Source organism: Oncorhynchus clarkii, chromosome 27 (assembly GCF_045791955.1).
Source record: "Oncorhynchus clarkii lewisi isolate Uvic-CL-2024 chromosome 27, UVic_Ocla_1.0, whole genome shotgun sequence".
NCBI lineage: Eukaryota > Metazoa > Chordata > Actinopteri > Salmoniformes > Salmonidae > Oncorhynchus > Oncorhynchus clarkii.
In genome coordinates this window covers 34114440-34137221 of record NC_092173.1, presented here as the reverse complement: position 1 = coordinate 34137221, position 22782 = coordinate 34114440, and the positions used below count along the sequence as shown (strand labels likewise).

Genomic DNA, 22782 nt, shown 5'->3' with positions numbered 1-22782 from the left:
AATTTGTTCTTAACTGACTTTCCTAGTTGAATAAAAATAGGCAGCTTCAACTTCTTGAATTCAACCATTTTTGGATTCAAATTACCATTTAAATATGTGAACAGACATCCACAACAAATCCTTAAGGCGCAAATAGCTAAACGAGAGAGCAGCAATGTGATTCACATTTATGCGCTATGTAGATATCAGTAATTAGTGATATCGGTATCGCCGTAGACTCCACCACTGCTGTCATCCTTACCTCCAAGCGTTTATTCAAGTTTGATAATCTTTGGATACCGACAGCAGTCACACCATTGGAAGACATAGCTTGGACTGTAGCCTACAAAAGCCTGTTCCTGCTCTTTTCCCGCGATCCAAACACATTTGTTGTGTCATCATAGTGGTCTCTGAGTTGTGGTCAGACTCGCTCAGTTGGAACAAACTTGAACTTTTGCCTTTTTTCAATGCTGATTTGAATGTCTTGAGAAAACAGAAGTGTCAAAGAACTTTTCCCAAAAACATCCTTCCTGAATTTAAAAGTAATCCTGGAAGTAATCATCCAGTTTTTCAAAAGTATGCTAGCTAGCTAGCTACACAATGGACCATAATCACAACTGATGATGTTACTACGCTGCATGAATCTGCAGGTAGCTAACCACCAGGTTCTATCGCTATTACTGGTCAAGCAACTGTGTCTGAGATTCAAAGAATAAGATCATACACATAACGTTAGCTAGCGACCCAGCCAGCTAACGTTAGCTCACAGTGAGGGTGACCTTGAGATGGTGATGCGACACCCTGTCATGTCTCTGATGGAGCAGAATCACCAGCTCCGCCCCTCAAAAACGGTTTAAATCATTCTCAATGGTCGGGTCATGCTTGGGTGGGCTGGAAAACAGTCACTCACTCTCACTCTCTCGCCCTCTCTCTCTCGCCTTCTCTCTCTCTCGCCTGTTCTCTCTCTCACTGTCACTCTCTCGCCTGCTCTCTCTCTCTCGCACTCTCTCGTTCCCCTCTCTCTCACTCTCTCTCTCTCTCTCTTCCTCTGAGCTTTGGAACAAGGGAGAGAGGGAGAGACTGAGAGCGAGAGAGAGGGGGAGACCGAGAGAGAGAGAAGGAAGGAGAGAGGTTAAGAATGAAAATGAGAATCTTTGAGAAGAGTGAGAGAGAAAAATATCTTCAGGTTATTTCATGCAGTTAATTCTTGATCACCGTTCCTCTTTATTTTTCTGAGGGAAAGACCTTTAACCTGTCAATAAACCACTGAAATTACAGCTGTGTGGTGTGTGTGGGTGTCTGGGTTAGGGTGTGTGTAGGTGTCTGCGTTAGGGTGTGTGTAGGTGTCTGCGTTAGGGTGCGTGTAGGTGTCTGGGTTGGGGTGTGTGTAGGTGTCTGGGTTAGGGTGTGTGTGTAGGTGTCTGGGTTAGGGTGTGTGTAGGTGTCTGGGTTAGGGTGTGTGTGTAGGTGTATGGGTTAGTGTGTGTGTGGGTGTCTGGGTTAGGGTGTGTGTAGGTGTCTGGGTTAGGGTGTGTGTAGGTGTCTGGGAAAGGGTGTGTGTGTAGGTGTCTGGGTTAGGGTGTGTGTAGGTGTCTGGGTTAGGGTGTGTGTGTGGGTGTCTGGGTTAGGGTGTGTGTGTAGGTGTCTGGGTTAGGGTGTGTGTGTAGGTGTCTGGGTTAGGGTGTGTGTGTAGGTGTCTGGGTTAGGGTGTGTGTAGGTGTCTGGGAAAGGGTGTGTGTGTGTAGGTGTCTGGGTTAGGGTGTGTGTGTAGGTGTCTGGGTTAGGGTGTGTGTAGGTGTCTGGGTTAGGGTGTGTGTAGGTGGCTGGGTTAGGGTGTGTGTGTAGGTGTCTGGGTTAAGGTGTGTGTGTGTGTGTGTGTAGGTGTCTGGGTTAAGGTGTGTGTGTGTGTGTGTGTGTGTGTGGGTGTCTGGGTTAGGGTGTGTGTGGGTGTCTGGGTTAGGGTGTGTGTGTAGGTGTCTGGGTTAGGGTGTGTGTAGGTGTCTGGGTTAGGGTGTGTGTGTGGGTGTCTGGGTTAGGGTGTGTGTTTAGGTGTCTGGGTTAGGGTGTGTGTGTAGGTGTCTGGGTTAGGGTGTGTGTAGGTGTCTGGGTTAGGGTGTGTGTGTAGGTGTCTGGGTTAGGGTGTGTGTAGGTGTCTGGGTTATGGTGTGTGTGTAGGTGTCTGGGTTAGGGTGTGTGTAGGTGTCTGGGTTAGGGTGTGTGTAGGTGTCTGGTTTAGGGTGTGTGTGTAGGTGTCTGGGTTAAGGTGTGTGTCTGTATGTGTAGGTGTCTGGGTTAGGGTGTGTGTGTGTGTCTGGGTTAGGGTGTGTGTGTAGTTGTCTGGGTTAGGGTGTGTGTAGGTGTCTGGGTTAGGGTGTGTGTAGGTGTCTGGGTTAGGGTGTGTGTGTGGTTGTCTGGGTTAGGGTGTGTGTGTAGATGTCTGGGTTAGGGTGTGTGTAGGTGTCTGGGTTAGGGTGTGTGTGTAGGTGTCTGGGTTAGGGTGTGTGTTGGTGTCTGGGTTAGGGTGTGTGTGCAGGTGTCTGGGTTAGGGTGTGTGTGTGTAGGTGTCTGTGTTAGGGTGTGTGTGTAGGTGTCTGGGTTAGGGTGTGTGTGTAGGTGTCTGGGTTAGGGTGTGTGTGTGGGTGTCTGGGTTAGGGTGTATGTGTAGGTGTCTGGGTTAGGGTGTATGTGTAGGTGTCTGGGTTAGGGTGTGTGTTTAGGTGTCTGGGGTAGGGTGTGTGTGTAGGTGTCTGGGTTGGGGTGTGTGTGTGGGTGTCTGGGTTAGGGTGTGTGTGTAAGTGTCTGGGTTAGGGTGTGTGTGTAGGTGTCTGGGTTAGGGTGTGTGTAGGTGTCTGGGTTAGTGTGTGTGTGTGTGGGTGTCTGGGTTAGGATGTGTGTAGGTGTCTGGGTTAGGGTGTGTGTGTGGGTGTCTGGGTTAGGGTGGGTGTGTAGGTGTCTGGGTTAGGGTGTGTGTGGGTGTCTGGGTTAGGGTGTGTGTGGGTGTCTGGGTTAGGGTGTGTGTGTGGGTGTCTGGGTTAGGGTGTGTGTGTAGGTGTCTGGGTTAGGGTTTGTGTGTAGGTGTCTGGGTTATGGTGTGTGTGTGTAGGTGTCTGGGTTATGGTGTGTGTGTGGGTGTCTGGTTTAGGGTGTGTGTTTAGGTGTCTGAGTTAGGGTGTGTGTTTAGGTGTCTGGGTTAGGGTGTGTGTGTGGGTGTCTGGGTTAGGGTGTGTGTGTGGGTGTCTGGGTTAGGGTGTGTGTGTAGGTGTCTGGTTTAGGGTGTGTGTTTAGGTGTCTGGGTTAGGGTGTGTGTGTGGGTGTCTGGGTTAGGGTGTGTGTTTAGGTGTCTGGGTTAGGGTGTGTGTGTAGGTGTCTGGTTTAGGGTGTGTGTGTAGGTGTCTGGGTTAGTGTGTGTGTTTAGGTGTCTGGGTTAGGGTGTGTGTGTGGGTGTCTGGGTTAGGGTGTGTGTTTAGGTGTCTGGGTTAGGGTGTGTGTGTAGGTGTCTGGTTTAGGGTGTGTGTGTAGGTGTCTGGGTTAGGGTGTGTGTGTAGGTGTCTGGGTTAGGGTGTTTGTGTGGGTGGCCAAGTGGATTTGGGTGTATATTAAATAATAATAGAGTAATGGCCTTCCATTACTCTATTATTATTTAATATACACCCAAATAATATACACCTAATGACATGAATAACTCTCCCCTCTAACTACTGAATAACTCTCTCCTCTAACTACTGAATAACTCTCCCCTCTGTCTACTGAATAACTCTCCCCTCTGTCTACTGAATAACTGTCCCCTCTAACTACTGAATAACTCTCTCCTCTGTCTACTGAATAACTCTCCCCTCTGTCTACTGAATAACTCTCCCCTCTGTCTACGGAATAACTGTCCCCTCTGTCTACTGAATAACTCTCCCCTCTGTCTACTGAATAACTCTCCCCTCTGTCTACTGAATAACTCTCCCCTCTGTCTACTGAATAACTCTCCCCTCTGTCTACTGAGGCCAACAGACCTGTTCACTTATTCATTAGCTCACAAGGTCAGGAATAAAACCACAATACCACAGTACATCTCACTGCAACTTCTCTCTTTCCATCATTCTCTGCATCACATCTCAATGTCTCTCTATCTCCATCACTCTCTATCTGTCACACCCTGATCTGTTTCACCTGTCCTTGTGCTTGTCTCCACCCCCCTCCAGGTGTCTCCCATCTTCCCCACTTATCCCTTGAGTATTTATACCTGTGTTTTCTGTCAGTCTGTACCAGTTGGTCTTGTTTGTTCAAGTCAACCAGTGTTTTGTCTCAGCCCCTGCTATTCCCCAGTCTCTCTTTATCTCATCCTCCTGGTTTTGACCCTTGCCTGACCTGACTCTGAGCCTGCCTGCCGTCCTGCGCCTTTGCCTTTACTCTGGATTCCCGACCTCTTCCTGACCTGACCATGGGCCTGCCTGCCGTCCTGTACCTTGGCCCCACTACTCTGGATTATCGACCCCTGCCTGCCTGACCTGTCGTTTGCCTGCCCCTGTTGTTACAATAAACATTGTTACTTCAACACAGTCTGCACTTGGGTCTTACCTGAAACCTGATATTATCTCCATGTCTCTCTATCTCTATGTCTCTTTATCTCCATGTCTCTCTATCTCCATGTCTCTCTATCTCCATGTCTCTCTATCTCCATGTCTCTTTATCTCCATGTCTCTTTATCTCAATGTCTCTCTATCTCCATGTCTCTCTATCTCCATGTCTCTTTATCTCCATGTCTCTTTATCTCCATGTCTCTTTATCTCCATGTCTCTCTATCTCCATGTCTCTCTATCTCCATGTCTCTCTATCTCCATGTCTCTTTATCTCCATGTCTCTTTATCTCCATGTCTCTCTATCTCCATGTCTCTCTATCTCCATGTCTCTTTATCTCCATGTCTCTTTATCTCCATGTCTCTCTATCTCCATGTCTCTCTATCTCCATGTCTCTCTATCTCCATGTATCTCTATCTCCATGTCTCTCTTTCTCCATGTATCTCTATCTCCATGTCTCTCTTTCTCCATGTCTCTCTATCTCCATGTCTCTCTATCTCCATGTCTCTCTATCTCCATGTCTCTTTATCTCCATGTCTCTTTATCTCCATGTCTCTCTATCTCCATGTCTCTCTATCTCCATGTCTCTCTATCTCCATGTATCTCTATCTCCATGTCTCTCTTTCTCCATGTCTCCCTATCTCCATGTCTCCCTATCTCCATGTCTCCCTATCTCCATGTCTCCCTATCTCCATGTCTCCCTATCTCCATGTCTCCCTATCTCCATGTCTCTCTATCTCCATGTCTCTCTATCTCCATGTCTCTCTATCTCCATGTCTCTCTATCTCCATGTCTCTTTATCTCCATCTCTTTCCATCTTCATGTCATCATGTCATACTACTCGCCAATGTTTACTAGTGAATAAAGTTGACGAACTCAGAGTGAGGATCTCCTTCCAGAGGGACATCACATTCTGAGACTTGACTGATTATATACAACCAGCAGGGTTTACAGTTCATCGAGTGGATAAGAAGCGGGCTCTCTCTGGCATGAACAACTGCTGTTGCGTCTGCTTTTTAACCAATAACAAGTGGTGTGATGGGGAAAACGTACAGGAACTTGCGAGCTTCTGCTCTCCCGACTTGTCGACTCATCAAATGTCAGCCATTTGACCTTCCGAGAGAGTTCTCAGTGATTAATGCCACGGCTGTGTACATCCCGCCCCAGGCCGATACGAAGAATGCTGTCAACGACCTTCATTGGACATTGAACAAATTGGAGACGCGTACCCTGAGGCAGCATTAACAAAAGGCATTTGAGTTCCGTGCTCCCCAATTATTATCAACACATTAACTGTTTAACTCTCCAAAATTATTCACGTCTTTTCGACAAGGGTCCTTTTGGCAAGTCACCATCACTACTCTGGACGGTTCTGACTTAGAATATGTGGACAACTACAAATACCTAGGTGTCTGGTTAGACTTTAAACTCTCCTTCCAGACTCACAATAAGCATCTCCAATCCAAAATTACAACTAGAATCAGCTTTCTATTTCTTAACAAAGCCTCCTTCACTCACGCTGCCAAACATACCTTCGTAAAACTGACCATCCTACCGATCCTCGACTTTGGCGATGTCACTTACAAAATAGCCTCCAACACTCTACTCAACAAATTGGATGCAGTCTATCACAGTTTTGTCACCAAAGCCCTATTTCCTACCCACCACTGCGACCTGTATGCTCTCGTTGGTTGGCCCTCACTTCATACTCGCAGCCAAACCCACTGGCTTCAGGTCATCTTCAAGTCTTTGCTAGGTAAAGCCCCGCCTTATCTCAGCTCACTGGTCACCATAGCAGCCCCCACCTGTAGCACGCGCTCCAGCAGGTATATCTTACTGGTCACCCCCAAAGCCAATTCTTCCTTTGGCCGCCTTTCCTTCCAGTTCTCTGCTGCCAATGACTGGAACGAACTACAAAAATCACTGAAGCTGGAGAATCATATCTCCCTCACTAGCTTTAAGCACCAGCTGTCAGAGCAGCTCACAGATCACTGCACCTGTACATAGCCCATCTGTAAATAGCCCATCCAACTACCTCATCCCTAAACTGTATGTATTTATTTATTTTGCTCCTTTGCACTCCAGTATCTCTACTTGCACATTCATGTTATCATAGCCTGTTGTAAACTATCATAGCCTGTAATATCGTGTCATAGACTATTGTACGCTATCATAGCCTGTAATAACGTGTGCTAGACTGTTGTAATCTATCATAGCCTGCAATTATGTGTGATAGCCAGTTGTAAGCTATCATAGCTTACAATAGGCTATGAAACAATATTGCAGGCTATCATAGCCTATAATAACGTGGCATAGCCTATTGTAAGCTATCATAGCCTGCAATTATGTGTGAGAGCCAGTTGTAAGCTAGCATAGCCTGTAACAACGTGCTATAGCCTGTCATAAGCTATCATAGCCTATAATAACGTGCTATAGCCTGTCATTAGCTATCAAAGCCTATAATAACGTGCTATAGCCTGTCATTAGCTATCAAAGCCTATAACAACGTGCTATAGCCTGTCATAAGCTATCAAAGCCTATAATAACGTGCTGTAGCCTGTCATAAGCTATATCAAAGCAAAGACAGAGCCACAAGAACGATGAGGGCTATAAGACAGCAGGGGAGCTTTACGGGAACATTAGTCATGGACAACAATCCAGTGCACTCTATTGATTGCTTTGTGAAATACTGTGTGTGTGTGTGTGTGTGTGTGTGTGTGTGTGTGTGTGTGTGTGTGTGTGTGTGTGTGTTCAAATGATAGTATTACTCCTGAAAATGGAGCTTTCAAGTCATTCTAGGTAATTGTGGTGTTGTTTTGTGTCTGATGATAACCGCAACAGTGAGTTATGTATCTGGTTGGTTTTAACGATCTCTGCTGAATGATACACTATTAAGAAAGGAGTAAAAAGAGCATCAAGCACTAAGGCAGGATAGATTATTAAGAATACATTTTATTATGTCTAATCAGAACACAGTCCGCTCACACACACACACACACACAAACACACACACAGAGTACTTAGCTATAAGGACAACCCCCTCACATCCAAAAGATCAAAATACTTTTCTCTCTGTGCAGAGGAGACAGTAATTCTAGACCACGTACCGTGTGCGTTTGCATGTGCGTGTGTGCGTGTGTGTGTGTGTGTGTGTGTGTGTGTGTGTGTGTGTGTGTGTGTGTGTGTGTGTGTGTGTGTGTGTGTGTGTGTGTGTGTGTGTGTGTGTGTGCATGATTGTGAGGTTGAACAGAAGTGGAATGCAGAAACACTATAGCGTGACAATTTATTCCAATTCACTCTGCATCTCCACCCAAATCAACTTATCTACAGGGACTGTTTCTCTCTCTCTCTCGCGCGCTCTCTCTCTCTCTCTCTCTCTCTCAGTGCATGCTGGGAGTGCTTTTGGAATCTGAGGGTTTGGTGTGGAGTTCGATCGCCTGTGTTTTCTTCTTGTTTCCTTTTCTTGGTGGTTTTCCTTTTTTGAGGCATGATTAAGGTTATTATTACTTAAATGTTTTGTGGTGAAACTAGGTATATTGCATTTCTTGTTGGAATTGCCCTGGATTTGGTGGGGATGGCGACCCACATGGGGACACCGTCCCTGTCACTTCGGCACGGCTTCAGGTGTGTTACTGAAGCTACTGTCACTGTGGATGAGTTTCTGGTTGCCATAGGAGAGAAGGTAGGCTATGAAAATGTTGCTTATGCATCGCAAATAAATTAAGCGTAAAAGAGTGCTTTTAAGCACTCGCCTTGGAGGACAGTTCCATCACGTTGCCTCAATGTCTGTGTCTTGTTGGTAGTTACCAGTATAAACAGGGTAGTTAACATGTCTTGTTGGTAGTTACCAGTATAAACAGGTTAGTTAAAATGTATTGTGTCTTGTTGATATTTACCAGTATAAACAGGTTAGTTAAAATGTATTGTTGATAGTTACCAGTATAAACAGGTTATTTAACATGTCTTGTTGGTAGTTACCAGTATAAACAGGGTAGTTAACATGTCTTGTTGGTAGTTACCAGTATAAACAGGTTAGTTAACATGTCTTGTTGGTAGTTACCAGTATAAACAGGTTAGTTAACATGTCTTGTTGGTAGTTACCAGTAAAAACAAACGGGTTAGTTAAAGTGTCTTGTTGATATTTACCAGTATAGACAGGTTAGTTAAAATGTATTGTTGGTAGTTACCAGTATAAACAGGTTAGTTAAAATGTCTTGTTGGTAGTTACCAGTATAAACAGGTTAGTTAAAATGTCCTGTTGGTATTTACCAGTATAAACAGGTTAGTTAAAATGTCTTGTTGGTAGTTACCAGTATAAACAGGTTAGTTAAAATGTCTTGTTGGTAGTTACCAATATTAACAAACAGGTTAGTGAAAGTGTCTTGTTGATATTTACCAGTATAAACAGGTTAGTTAACATGTCTTGTTGGTAGTTACCAGTATAAACAGGGTAGTTAACATGTCTTGTTGGTAGTTACCAGTATAAACAGGTTAGTTAACATGTCTTGTTGGTAGTTACCAGTATAAACAGGTTAGTTAAAATGTCTTGTTGGTAGTTACCAGTATAAACAGGTTAGTTAAAATGTCTTGTTGGTAGTTACCAATATTAACAAACAGGTTAGTGAAAGTGTCTTGTTGATATTTACCAGTATAAACAGGTTAGTTAAAATGTATTGTTGATAGTTACCTGTATAAACAGGTTAGTTAACATTTATTGTTGGTAGTTACCAGTATAAACAGGTTAGTTAAAATGTCTTGTTGGTAGTTACCAATATTAACAAACAGGTTAGTTAAAGTGTCTTGTTGGTAGTTACCAGTATAAACAGGTTAGTTAAAGTGTATTGTTGGTAGTTATCAATAGAAACAGGTTAGTTAAAGTGTCTTGTTGGTAGTTACCAGTAAAAACAAACAGGTTAGTTAAAGTGTCTTGTTGGTAGTTACCAATATTAACAAACAGGTTAGTTAAAGTGTCTTGTTGATATTTACCAGTATAAACAGGTTAGTTAAAATGTCTTGTTGGTAGTTACCAGTATAAACAGGTTAGTTCAAATGTCTTGTTGATAGTTACCAGTATAAACAGGTTAGTTAAAGTGTCTTGTTGGTAGTTACCAGTATAAACAGGTTAGTTAACATGTCTTGTTGGTAGTTACCAGTATAAACAGGTTAGTTAAAGTGTCTTGTTGGTAGTTACCAGTATGAACAGGTTAGTTAAAATGTCTTGTTAGTAGTTACCAGTATAAACAGGTTAGTTAACATGTCTTGTTGGTAGTTACCAGTATAAACAGGTTAGTTAACATGTCTTGTTGGTAGTTACCAGTATAAACAGGTTAGTTAACATGTCTTGTTGATAGTTACCTGTATAAACAGGTTAGTTAAAATGTATTGTTGGTAGTTACCAGTATTAACAGGTTAGTTAAAATGTCTTGTTGGTAGTTACCAGTATAAACAGGTTAGTTAACATGTCTTGTTGGTAGTTACCAGTATAAACAGGTTAGTTAACATGTCTTGTTGATAGTTACCTGTCTAAACAGGTTAGTTAAAATGTATTGTTGGTAGTTACCAGTATAAACAGGTTAGTTAAAATGTATTGTTGGTAGTTACCAATATTAACAAACAGGTTAGTTAAAGTGTCTTGTTGGTAGTTACCAGTATAAACAGGTTAGTTAAAGTGTATTGTTGGTAGTTATCAATAGAAACAGGTTAGTTAAAGTGTCTTGTTGGTAGTTACCAGTAAAAACAAACAGGTTAGTTAAAGTGTCTTGTTGATATTTACCAGTATAAACAGGTTAGTTAACATGTGTTGTTGGTAGTTACCAGTATAAACAGGTTAGTTAAAATGTCTTGTTGGTAGTTACCAGTATAAACAGGTTAGTTAACATGTCTTGTTGGTAGTTACCAGTATAAACAGGTTAGTTAACATGTCTTGTTGGTAGTTACCAGTATAAACAGGTTAGTTAACATGTCTTGTTGGTAGTTACCAGTATAAACAGGTTAGTTAAAATGTATTGTTGCTAGTTACCAGTATAAACAGGTTAGTTAACATGTCTTGTTGATAGTTACCAGTTTAAACAGGTTAGTTAACATGTCTTGTTGGTAGTTACCAGTATAAACAGGTTAGTTAAAATGTCTTGTTGGTAGTTACCAGTATAAACAGGTTAGTTAACATGTCTTGTTGGTAGTTACCAGTATAAACAGGTTAGTTAACATGTCTTGTTGGTAGTTACCAGTATAAACAAACAGAGAAATGCAGATAATACAGTGTGTGCGATCAAAGTTACAAGGCCTTTGTAGACAACTGCACAGCCAGGTCAATAATGGACATCACACACACTCTCACATGTTGTGTTGCTCTAATGCAATACACTTTCCATTGGAATGTAATAAATATAGCCACAGGTTTACAGGAGGGTATTACATGGAAGCTGAGAGGGATTTGTTGGATTTGAAATTAACACTTAATGTTGTTTCCTGCTCTCTGTTTGAGAGAAAGAGAAAGGCCCACCCCTCTCCCACCCTCTGGGGAGCCTGGGTAATCTCCTTCACATTTAAAGAAGAATCAAAGCTTCCCTCTTCTTTTACTCTCTCTCCCTCCCATTCTCTCTCTTGCTTTCTCTCTCTTGCTCTCTCTCTCTCTCTCTCTCTCTCTCTCAAATAAAACAAACAAAATAAACCAGTAACACTGCCTCTTTCATACACTTTGAAATTCTCTCTTATGGAGAGAGAGGGAGATAAACAGAGAGAGAGAGAAAACAGAGAGATCGTGAGGGGGAGATGAAAGAGTGCACTCATGTTACCTTTTGTTCTGGTGGTGGTTGAATTGGTTTGAATGTTAATTGCTTTGACTGTGTTGTTGCTCTCACTGTGGTGCCAATGAAGCAAAGCCTCAAAATAGAGAGCCTCAATATACTGTGTCTCTGTTTACTGCACTCTTAGAGAAAACAATGCTATCTAGACCCTAAAAGGGGTCTTTGGCTGTCCCCGTAGGAGAAACCTTTGAAAAACTATTTTTGGTTCCAGGTCTAACCCTTTTGGTTCCAGGTCTAACCCTTTTGGTTCCAGGTCTAACCCTTTTGGTTTCAGGTCTAACCCTTTTGGTTTCAGGTCTAACCCTTTTGGTTCCAGGTCTAACCCTTTTGGTTCCAGGTCTAACCCTTTTTGGTTCCAGGTCTAACCCTTTTTGGTTCCAGGTCTAACCCTTTTTTGTTCCAGGTCTATCCCTTTTGGTTCCAGGTCTATCCCTTTTGGTTCCAGGTCTAACCCTTTTGGTTCCAGGTCTAACCCTTTTTGGTTCCAGGTCTAACCCTTTTTGGTTCCAGGTCTAACCCTTTTTGGTTCCAGGTCTAACCCTTTTGGTTCCAGGTCTATCCCTTTTGGTTCCAGGTCTAACCCTTTTGGTTCCAGGTCTAACCCTTTTGGTTCCAGGTCTATCCCTTTTGGTTTCAGGTCTAACCCTTTTTGGTTCCAGGTCTAACCCTTTTGGTTCCAGGTCTAACCCTTTTTGGTTCCAGGTCTAACCCTTTTTGGTTCCAGGTCTATCCCTTTTGGTTCCAGGTCTAACCCTTTTTGGTTCCAGGTCTAACCCTTTTGGTTCCAGGTCTAACCCTTTTTGGTTCCAGGTCTAACCCTTTTTGGTTCCAGGTCTAACCCTTTTTGGTTCCAGGTCTAACCCTTTTGGTTCCAGGTCTAACCCTTTTTGGTTCCAGGTCTAACCCTTTTTGGTTCCATGTCTAACCCTTTTGGTTCCAGGTCTAACCCTTTTTGGTTCCAGGTCTAACCCTTTTGGTTCCAGGTCTAACCCTTTTCGGTTCCATGTAAAACATTTTGTTTCTAAGAGTGTGTACTTTATTATCTATGAGTAACCACATTGACTTTCCCTCAATTTTCTCTCACCCCCTCTTTCTTTCCCTCCTTCTCCTCTCAGGTCTCTGTCGGGGCGTATAGTGGGGGGCGTGTGGTGGTTCTTCACTCTCATCATCATCTCGTCCTACACGGCCAACCTGGCTGCCTTCCTCACAGTGGAGAGGATGGTGTCGCCCATAGAGAGTGCTGAGGATCTGGCCAAGCAGACGGAGATCGCCTACGGAACACTGGACTCAGGCTCCACCAAGGAGTTCTTCAGGGTGAGGACACACACACAAGCTTGCACATACACAAACACACACACGTGTGTGTATGTGAATAGTTAGGGCCTGGCAGTAGCAGACAGAGTGTGCATCTGTGAGCAGCGTTAGCATCATCAACATAACGAGCAGGCGGAAATCTGTGGAGGGTGAAGAATCTATTTACTGTGTGAGGGATTCACCACTATTAATTGTGTGTGTGTGTGTGTGTGTGTGTGTGTGTGTGTGTGTGTGTGTGTGTGTGTGTGTGTGTGGGTTGGTGTGCGTGCGTGCGTGCGTGTTGGAGTGCGTATGTGTGTGTGCACGCGCGCGTATGGATTTTTCCCCACTGATTTCTTAAAGCCACGACATTGAAAATGTTGGCCAGAGAGAGAGAAAGAGAGAGAGAGCGAGAGAGTGGGGGGAGGCTCACTGGTTCGGACAGAAGTCACTGACATTATCATGGGATAGATGTCTGTCATACCCAAGCAAATCCCAGCGAGGCACACACACCGACATCTCTACTCCAGGCTGTGGCTCATTGGCTAACGCTAAGGCTTATGGTGTCCCTAAAGGACAGAGGGAATAACACTTCATAACAGACAGAGAGAAAAAGACAGGATAAAAACAAGCGAGAATCGACGGTTATGGAGAATGACAATTTGTTCCCCAGCTTGTTATTTTCATTCTTCGCTACACCAAGCAGACACACAAACATACACGCGCGCGCGCACACACACACACACACACACACACACACACACACACACACACACACACACACACACACACACACACACACACACTGCAGAACACTAAGACCAAGCATGAAGTTGTGTGTACAACAGGGTCTGTTCTACACTATTACACTGTCCACTATTACACTGTCCACTATTACACTGTCCACTAGCAGTTGGTTCTACACTATTACACTGTCCACTATTACACTGTCCACTAATACACTGTCCACTATTACACTGTCCACTATTACACTGTCCACTAGCAGTTGGTTCTACACTATTACACTGTCCACTAGCAGATGATTCTACACTATTACACTGTCCACTAGCAGTTGGTTCTACACTATTACACTGTCCACTAGCAGTTGGTTCTACACTATTACACTGTCCACTATTACACTGTCCACTATTACACTGTCCACTATTACACTGTCCACTATTACACTGTCCACTATTACACTGTCCACTAAAAGATGGTTCTACACTATTACACTGTCCACTATTACACTGTCCACTAGCAGTTGGTTCTACACTATTACACTGTCCACTAGCAATTGGTTCTACACTATTACACTGTCCACTATTACACTGTCCACTATTACACTGTCCACTAGCAGTTGGTTCTACACTATTACACTGTCCACTAGCAGTTGGTTCTACACTATTACACTGTCCACTATTACATTGTCCACTAGCAGTTGGATCTACACTATTACACTATCCACTATTACACTGTCCACTAATACACTGTCCACTATTACACTGTCCACTATTACACTGTCCACTAGCAGTTGGATCTACACTATTACACTGTCCACTATTACACTGTCCACTATTACACTGTCCACTAGCAGTTGGATCTACACTATTACACTGTCCACTATTACACTGTCCACTATTACACTGTCCACTAGCAGTTGGTTCTACACTATTACACTGTCCACTATTACACGGTCCACTATTACACTGTCCACTATTACACTGTGCACTAGCAGTTGGATCTACACTATTACACTGTCCACTATTACACTGTCCTCTATTACACTGTCCACTATTACACTGTCCACTATTACACTGTCCACTAGCAGATGGTTCTACACTATTACACTGTCCACTATTACACTGTCCACTATTACACTGTCCAATATTACACTGTCCACTAGCAGATGATTCTACACTATTACACTGTCCACTATTTCACTGTCCACTAGCAGTTGGTTCTACACTTTAACACTGTCCAATATTACACTGTCCACTATTACACTGTCCACTATTACACTGTCCACTAGCAGATGATTCTACACTATTACACTGTCCACTATTACACTGTCCACTAGCAGTTGGTTCTACACTATTACACTGTCCACTAGCAGTTGGTTCTACACTATTACACTGTCCACTAGCAGTTGGTTCTACACTATTACACTGTCCACTAGCAGATGGTTCTACAATATTACACTGTCCAATATTACACTGTCCACTAGCAGTTGGTTCTACAATATTACACTGTCCACTAGCAGATGGGTCTACACTATTACACTGTCCAATATTACACTGTCCACTAGCAGTTGGTTCTACACTATTACACTGTCCACTATTACACTGTCCACTGGCAGTTGGTTCTGAATGCCCTGTGAACAGCAGCTGCAGATGATCATCAATATTTCAGGACCAGCGATCATTGCAGCTGATGGATGAATAGATGGATGGATGGACAGATGAATGGATGGGTGGGTGGGTGGGTGGATGAATGGATGGATCACTAACCCTAAAGCTCACCTCTAACACCTTCTCTCTGCCCTTTGTTCTCTTAGAGGTCAAAGATTGCTGTATATGAGAAGATGTGGTCCTATATGAAGTCTGCTGAGCCCTCTGTCTTCGCTAAGACCACAGCGGAGGGCGTAGCTCGCGTCCGCAAGTCCAAAGGGAAGTACGCTTTCCTCCTGGAGTCCACCATGAATGAGTACACGGAACAACGCAAGCCCTGCGACACCATGAAGGTTGGAGGCAACCTGGACTCCAAGGGATATGGCATTGCCACACCTAAAGGCTCACAGCTAAGGTGGGTGGAGTAGTATAACGATGGTTGTCCCCAACTCAACTGTTGTTATGGTATTCCACCTACCCTGGTGTGCCTTTTTTTGGATCACTTAGTAGTGTCTAAGTCTGGTCTACGTCTGGTCTATGTCTATCTCTCTCTCTCTCTCTGTCTCTCTTTCTCCCTCTATTTCTCTCCCTGTCTGTCTCTCTCTTTGTTACTTTATTTCTCTCCCTCTCTGTCCCCTTCTCCCTCTCTGTCTCCTTCTCCCTCTCTGCCTCCTTCTCCCTCTCTGCCTCCTTCTCCCTCTCCCTCTCTGTCTCCTTCTCTCTCTATGTCTCCTTCTCTCTCTCTGTCTCCTTCTCTCTCTGCCTCTCTCACTCTCTGTCTCCTTCTCCCTCTGCCTCTCTCCCTCTCTGTCCTCTTCTCTGTCTCCTTCTCCTTCTCCCTCTCCTTCTCCCTCTCTGTCTCTCTCTCTCCCTCCATTTCTCTCCCTGTCTGTCTCTCTCTTTGTTATTTTATTTCTCTCCCTCTCCCTCTCTGTTTCCTTCTCCCTCTCTGTCTCCTTCTCTCTCTCTCTGTCTCCTTCTCTCTCTGCCTCTCTCCCTCTCTGTCTCCTTCTCCCTCTGCCTCTCTCCCTCTCTGTCCTCTTCTCCCTCTCCGTCTCCTTCTCCCTCTCCGTCTCCCTCTCAGTCTCCTTCACTGCCTCCTTCTCCTTCTCTGTCTCCATCTCTGTCTCCTTCTCCGTCTCCTTCACTGCCTCCTTCTCCCTCTCTGTCTCCATCTCTGTCTCGTTCTCCCACTCCGTCTCCTTCTCTCTCTCTGTATGACTCTCTCCCCCTCTGTCTCCTTCTCCCTCTCTCCTTCTCCCTCTCTGTCTCCTTCTCACTCTCCGTCTCCTTCTCTGTCTCCTTCACTGCCTCCCTCTCCGTCTCCTACTCCCTCTCCGTCTCCTTCTCCCTCTCCGTCTCCTTCTCCCTCTCCGTCTCCTTCTCCCTCTCCGTCTCCTTCTCTCTCTGTGTCTGACTCTCTCTCTCTCCGTCTCCTTCTCCCTCTCCGTCTCCTTCTCCGTCTCCTTCTCCCTCTCCGTCTCCTTCTCTCTCTCTCTGTCTGACTCTCTCCCTCTCTGTCTCCTTCTCCCTCTCCGTCTCATTCTCCCTCTCTGTCTCCTTCTCCCTCTCTTTCTCCTTCTCCCTCTCCGTCTCCTTCTCTCTCTCTGTCTGACTCTCTCCCTCTCCATCTCCTTCTCTCTCTCTGTCTGACTCTCTCCCTCTCTGTCTCCTTCTCCCTCTCTGTCTCCTTCTCCCCTCTGTCTCCTTCTCCCCTCTGTCTCCTTCTCTGTCTCCGTTTCCCTCTCCGTCTCCCTCTCCGTCTCCTTCTCTCTCTCTGTCTAACTCTTTCCCTCTCTGTCTCATTCTCCCTCTCCTTCTCCCTCTCTGTCTCCTTCTCTATCTCTGTATGACTCTCTCCCTCTCTGTCTCAAGCTCTCTCTCATTCTCCTTCTCTATCTCTGTCTCCTTCTCCCTCTCTGTCTCCTTCTCCCTCTCCGTCTCCTTCTCCCTCTCCGTCTTCTTCTCCCTCTCTGTCTGACTCTCTCCCTCTCTGACTCATTCTCCCTCCCTCCCTGTCTATGTTGTTAAGGTATTTAATGCTTGTTAGCTCCATTGCTCTGTTGTATTGCTGTCTGTCCGTCTCTCCACCCGTCCCTCTCTCTCCATTTCTCTTCTTTCACTCACTCTTTCTTTTGACAGGACCACTGATCAGGTAATGTGTCCACTCGTTTGGTGTCTTGACTGTCTCATTCCTTCATTCTCAGAGTGTTATGTAGATACTATCTGTTTTTGGACTGAGACCGATTGTGATTGAAGTTACTAATGGTGATGCCGTGGAGAGGGGCGGAGCACCTTGGCATTGCCATGACTCCCAGAGCCACCCGGGGGAATTTATAGACACACAGGAAACAGGATGTTGAAGGGCCTGGCCAACGGGGGGAACAAAAAGCAGAAAACTATCAAATTATTTCATAACACCCCAAAATGCAGATCAAATCAATCAAATCAATCAAAAGAAACAAATTCCCACAATCCAATTAATTGATGATGCCCTGAAACACTAAAATCCATACATTTGTAGTGTGTGTGTGTGTCTATAGCAGCAGGACTACTGACACCTTTCTATAATGTTCCTATAACTTCCCCCTGTGCACCTTGCAAATAAGTCCTCCCACTCCCTTGCACCTTTACCAGGGTTCCTTTTCCACTCAGATAAATGAAGGTTTTCTGTTTCCGAGGGAAAAGTGACAGCCAGTGGATGATGGTCCCCACCTGGCCCCTTACTATTCTGGGACTATCGACTGCTGTCTATGGCTTCTCCTGATCATGGGAAAACCTACGGGAGAGAGCATGTCAGGCAAGAGCCCCTGCTCACGGCAAGCCATTCAAAGCACTGATTTGACATGATGATGATGATTTTGATAAAGATTATTATTAATAGTAAGATATGTAGTTAATTCAAATGATAATATGTATGAGAGATGTCTATGTAGCATCATTCCTTTTCCCATACCCTTCTTATGATGGTGATATGTTCCATGGCTTGTAGCCCACCCAAGAGATCTCTCTCTCTCTCTCTCTAGCTGTCTATCTGTCTGACTCTCTGTCTGTCGGACTGTCTGTTTGCATTGGGCCAGTTGGGCCAGTAACTGAAAGGTTGAACAATCTGTCGATGTGCCCTTGAGCAAGGAACTTAACCCTAGTATGCTCCAGAGGAGCTGTACTACTATGGCTGACCATGTACATCAACACATTTCACTGCACCTATCTGGTGATGTGACAATAAAACATATTTTGTATATATATAGTCATGCACGCAAACACACACTCCTTGGTACACATACTCCCTGGCAAACAGACACAAACGGAAGAGTGAAGCAATGAGGCGAAGCAAACTGATGTCAGCAGCTGAGAGAGAAAAGGAGAGAGAGAAGAGAGAGAGAGAGAGGAGAGAGAGAAGACAAAAGAGAGGAAGTAGGAGAGAGAATGGAGGGAAGAGAGCAGAGAGCGAGGAGAGAGTGCGGAGAGAGAAAAGAGGGAAGAGAGGAGAGGGAGAAGACAAAAGATAGGAGATGGGAAGAGAGCGAGGAGAGAGAAGAGAGGAGAGGAGAGGTGTTAGCTGCGTGTCATCAGGGACTAGAACACCAGCTACAGGGTGTTAGCTCCGTGTCATCAGGGACCAGAACACCAGCTACAGGGTGTTAGCTCCGTGTCATCAGGGACCAGAACACCAGCTAAAGGGGGGTTAGCTCCGTGTCATCGGGGACCAGAACACCAGCTACAGGGTGTTAGCTCCGTGTCATCGGGGACCAGAACACCAGCGGCAGGGTGTTAGCTCCGTGTCATCGGGGACCAGAACACCAGCTACAGGGTGTTAGCTCCGTGTCATCAGGGACCAGAACACCAGCGGTAGGGTGTTAGCTCTGTGTCATCAGGGACCAGAACACCAGCAGCAGGGTGTTAGCTCTGTGTCATCAGGGACCAGAACACCAGCAGCAGGGTGTTAGCTCTGTGTCATCGGGGACCAGAACACCAGCAGCAGGGTGTTAGCTCCGTGTCATCAGGGACCAGAACACCAGCGGCAGGTTGTTAGCTCCGTGTCATCAGGGACCAGAACACCAGCAGCAGGGTGTTAGCTCCGTGTCATCAGGGACCAGAACACCAGCAGCAGGGTGTTAGCTCCGTGTCATCAGGGACCAGAACACCAGCAGCAGGGTGTTAGCTCTGTGTCATCAGGGACCAGAACACCAGCAGCAGGGTGTTAGCTCCGTGTCATCAGGGACCAGAACACCAGCAGCAGGGTGTTAGCTCCTTGTCATCAGGGACCAGAACACCAGCAGCAGGGTGTTAGCTCCGTGTCATCAGGGACCAGAACACCAGCAGCAGGGTGTTAGCTCCGTGTCATCAGAGACCAGAACACCAGCGGCAGGGTGTTAGCTCTGTGTCATCAGGGACCAGAACACCAGCAGCAGGGTGTTAGCTCCGTGTCATCAGGGACCAGAACACCAGCGGCAGGTTGTTAGCTCCGTGTCATCAGGGACCAGAACACCAGCAGCAGGGTGTTAGCTCCGTGTCATCAGGGACCAGAACACCAGCAGCAGGGTGTTAGCTCCGTGTCATCAGGGACCAGAACACCAGCGGCAGGTTGTTAGCTCCGTGTCATCAGGGACCAGAACACCAGCAGCAGGGTGTTAGCTCTGTGTCATCAGGGACCAGAACACCAGCAGCAGGGTGTTAGCTCCGTGTCATCAGGGACCAGAACACCAGCGGCAGGTTGTTAGCTCCGTGTCATCAGGGACCAGAACACCAGCAGCAGGGTGTTAGCTCTGTGTCATCAGGGACCAGAACACCAGCAGCAGGGTGTTAGCTCCGTGTCATCAGGGACCAGAACACCAGCAGCAGGGTGTTAGCTCCGTGTCATCAGGGACCAGAACAACAGCGGCAGGTTGTTAGCTCCGTGTCATCAGGGAACAGAACACCAGCAGCAGGGTGTTAGCTCTGTGTCATCAGGGACCAGAACACCAGCAGCAGGGTGTTAGCTCTGTGTCATCAGGGACCAGAACACCAGCAGCAGGGTGTTAGCTCCGTGTCATCAGGGACCAGAACAACAGCGGCAGGTTGTTAGCTCCGTGTCATCAGGGACCAGAACACCAGCAGCAGGGTGTTAGCTCCGTGTCATCAGGGACCAGAACACCAGCGGCAGGTTGTTAGCTCCGTGTCATCAGGGAACAGAACACCAGCAGCAGGGTGTTAGCTCTTTGTCATCAGGGACCAGAACACCAGCAGCAGGGTGTTAGCTCTGTGTCATCAGGGACCAGAACACCAGCAGCAGGGTGTTAGCTCTGTGTCATCAGGGACCAGAACACCAGCAGCAGGGTGTTAGCTCCGTGTCATCAGGGACCAGAACACTAGCAGCAGGGTGTTAGCTCCGTGTCATCAGAGACCAGAACACCAGCGGTAGGGTGTTAGCTCTGTGTCATCAGGGACCAGAACACCAGCAGCAGGGTGTTAGCTCTGTGTCATCAGGGACCAGAACACCAGCAGCAGGGGTTAGCTCTGTGTCATCAGGGACCAGAACACCAGCAGCAGGGTGTTAGCTCTGTGTCATCAGGGACCAGAACACCAGCAGCAGGGTGTTAGCTCCGTGTCATCAGAGACCAGAACACCAGCAGCAGGGTGTTAGCTCTGTGTCATCAGGGACCAGAACACCAGCAGCAGGGTGTTAGCTCCGTGTCATCAGGGACCAGAACACCAGCAGCAGGGTGTTAGCTCTGTGTCATCAGGGACCAGAACACCAGCAGCAGGGTGTTAGCTCTGTGTCATCAGGGACCAGAACACCAGCAGCAGGGTGTTAGCTCTGTGTCATCAGGGACCAGAACACCAGCAGCAGGGTGTTAGCTCCGTGTCATCAGGGACCAGAACACCAGCAGCAGGGTGTTAGCTCCGTGTCATCAGGGACCAGAACACCAGCGGCAGGTTGTTAGCTCCGTGTCATCAGGGAACAGAACACCAGCAGCAGGGTGTTAGCTCTGTGTCATCAGGGACCAGAACACCAGCAGCAGGGTGTTAGCTCTGTGTCATCAGGGACCAGAACACCAGCAGCAGGGTGTTAGCTCTGTGTCATCAGGGACCAAAACACCAGCAGCAGGATGTTAGCTCCGTGTCATCAGGGACCAGAACACCAGCAGCAGGGTGTTAGCTCTGTGTCATCAGGGACCAGAACACCAGCAGCAGGGTGTTAGCTCCGTGTCATCAGGGACCAGAACACTAGCAGCAGGGTGTTAGCTCCGTGTCATCAGAGACCAGAACACCAGCGGTAGGGTGTTAGCTCTGTGTCATCAGGGACCAGAACACCAGCGGCAGGGTGTTAGCTCCGTGTCATCGGGGACCAGAACACCAGCTACAGGGTGTTAGCTCCGTGTCATCAGGGACCAGAACACCAGCAGCAGGGTGTTAGCTCTGTGTCATCAGGGACCAGAACACCAGCAGCAGGGTGTTAGCTCTGTGTCATCAGGGACCAGAACACCAGCAGCAGGGTGTTAGCTCTGTGTCATCAGGGACCAGAACACCAGCAGCAGGGTGTTAGCTCCGTGTCATCAGAGACCAGAACACCAGCAGCAGGGTGTTAGCTCTGTGTCATCAGGGACCAGAACACCAGCAGCAGGGTGTTAGCTCCGTGTCATCAGGGACCAGAACACCAGCAGTAGGGTGTTAGCTCCGTGTCATCAGGGACAAGAACACCAGCAGCAGGGTGTTAGCTCCGTTTCATCAGGGACCAGAACACCAGCAGCAGGGTGTTAGCTCCATGTCATCAGGGACAAGAACACCAGCAGCAGGGTGTTAGCTCCGTTTCATCAGGGACCAGAACACCAGCAGCAGGGTGTTAGCTCCATGTCACCAGGGGACTGAAATAGGCTTTAAAACAACATTTAACCAGGGCTCCACCACTCCCCTTTACTCGCCCTGCTGCACGTCATTCAGACAATAGCCTTTTTCTATGCGGTAAAGGTGGACTGAATGAAAGGGGTTTTGGCTATTTGGCTCTCTCTATATGTTGATTTAGCTACAGCAAACTGGCATAACCACTGTAACCAATGGGCTTCCGATATTCAAATATGTCTTTATAATAAGGTGGGATGTAAAAGCTGGAAGAGAGATGAAAGAGAGAGAGGGTTTTCTGGAGGGTTGTGTGTGTCCTCTAATCTGATGCCTTCCAACCAATCACTGGCGTTCCTTTTTCCTCATCCCATTGGCTCATCATTGGCTGATACTCCATCCCTCCTCTGACCAACTATGTTTTATCCCTCTGAAGAAATGCGGTCAACCTGGCTGTGTTAAAACTCAACGAGCAGGGCCTGTTGGACAAATTGAAAAATAAATGGTGGTACGACAAGGGAGAGTGTGGCAGCGGGGGAGGGGACTCCAAGGTTAGCCTCTCTGTCTCTGACCGCGGTACAACCGTGTTCGGGAAGTAATGCGTGCATCTGCCCCGGCCACACAGATCAGTGATGAACATCACCACATCGCCCCCTCCTACTTCCACTCCCCTCGGTCTGAAACGAGGGGGGGAAAGAAGGAGAGGAGGGGAGGAATGGAGTGGAGGGGAGGAATGGAGAGAGAGATAGGAGAGCAATTACTGTAAAAGCAGGAATATTGGCCCTGTAGTGTATGCTCTGGAGAGAGGAGTGTGGTCTAGAACCCTGCAGTGTCTGCTTTGGAGAGAGGAGTGTGGTCTAGAACCCTGTAGTGTCTGCTCTGGAGAGAGGAGTGTGGTCTAGAACCCTGTAGTGTCTGCTCTGGAGAGAGGA

General features: G+C 46.5%; 1 protein-coding gene across 1 annotated transcript in view; it reads left to right on the top strand.

The window, feature by feature from the left end:
- The window catches only part of LOC139385398 (glutamate receptor 4-like), a 240726-nt gene that overhangs the window by 205194 nt on the left and 12750 nt on the right, over window positions 1–22782 (top strand). Inside the window, exons 14-16 of the mRNA XM_071130462.1 lie at window positions 12467–12665; window positions 15199–15446; window positions 22287–22401. Coding sequence (XP_070986563.1) covers window positions 12467–12665; window positions 15199–15446; window positions 22287–22401 — 562 coding nt within the window. The remainder of the gene's footprint in view (window positions 1–12466; window positions 12666–15198; window positions 15447–22286; window positions 22402–22782) is intronic.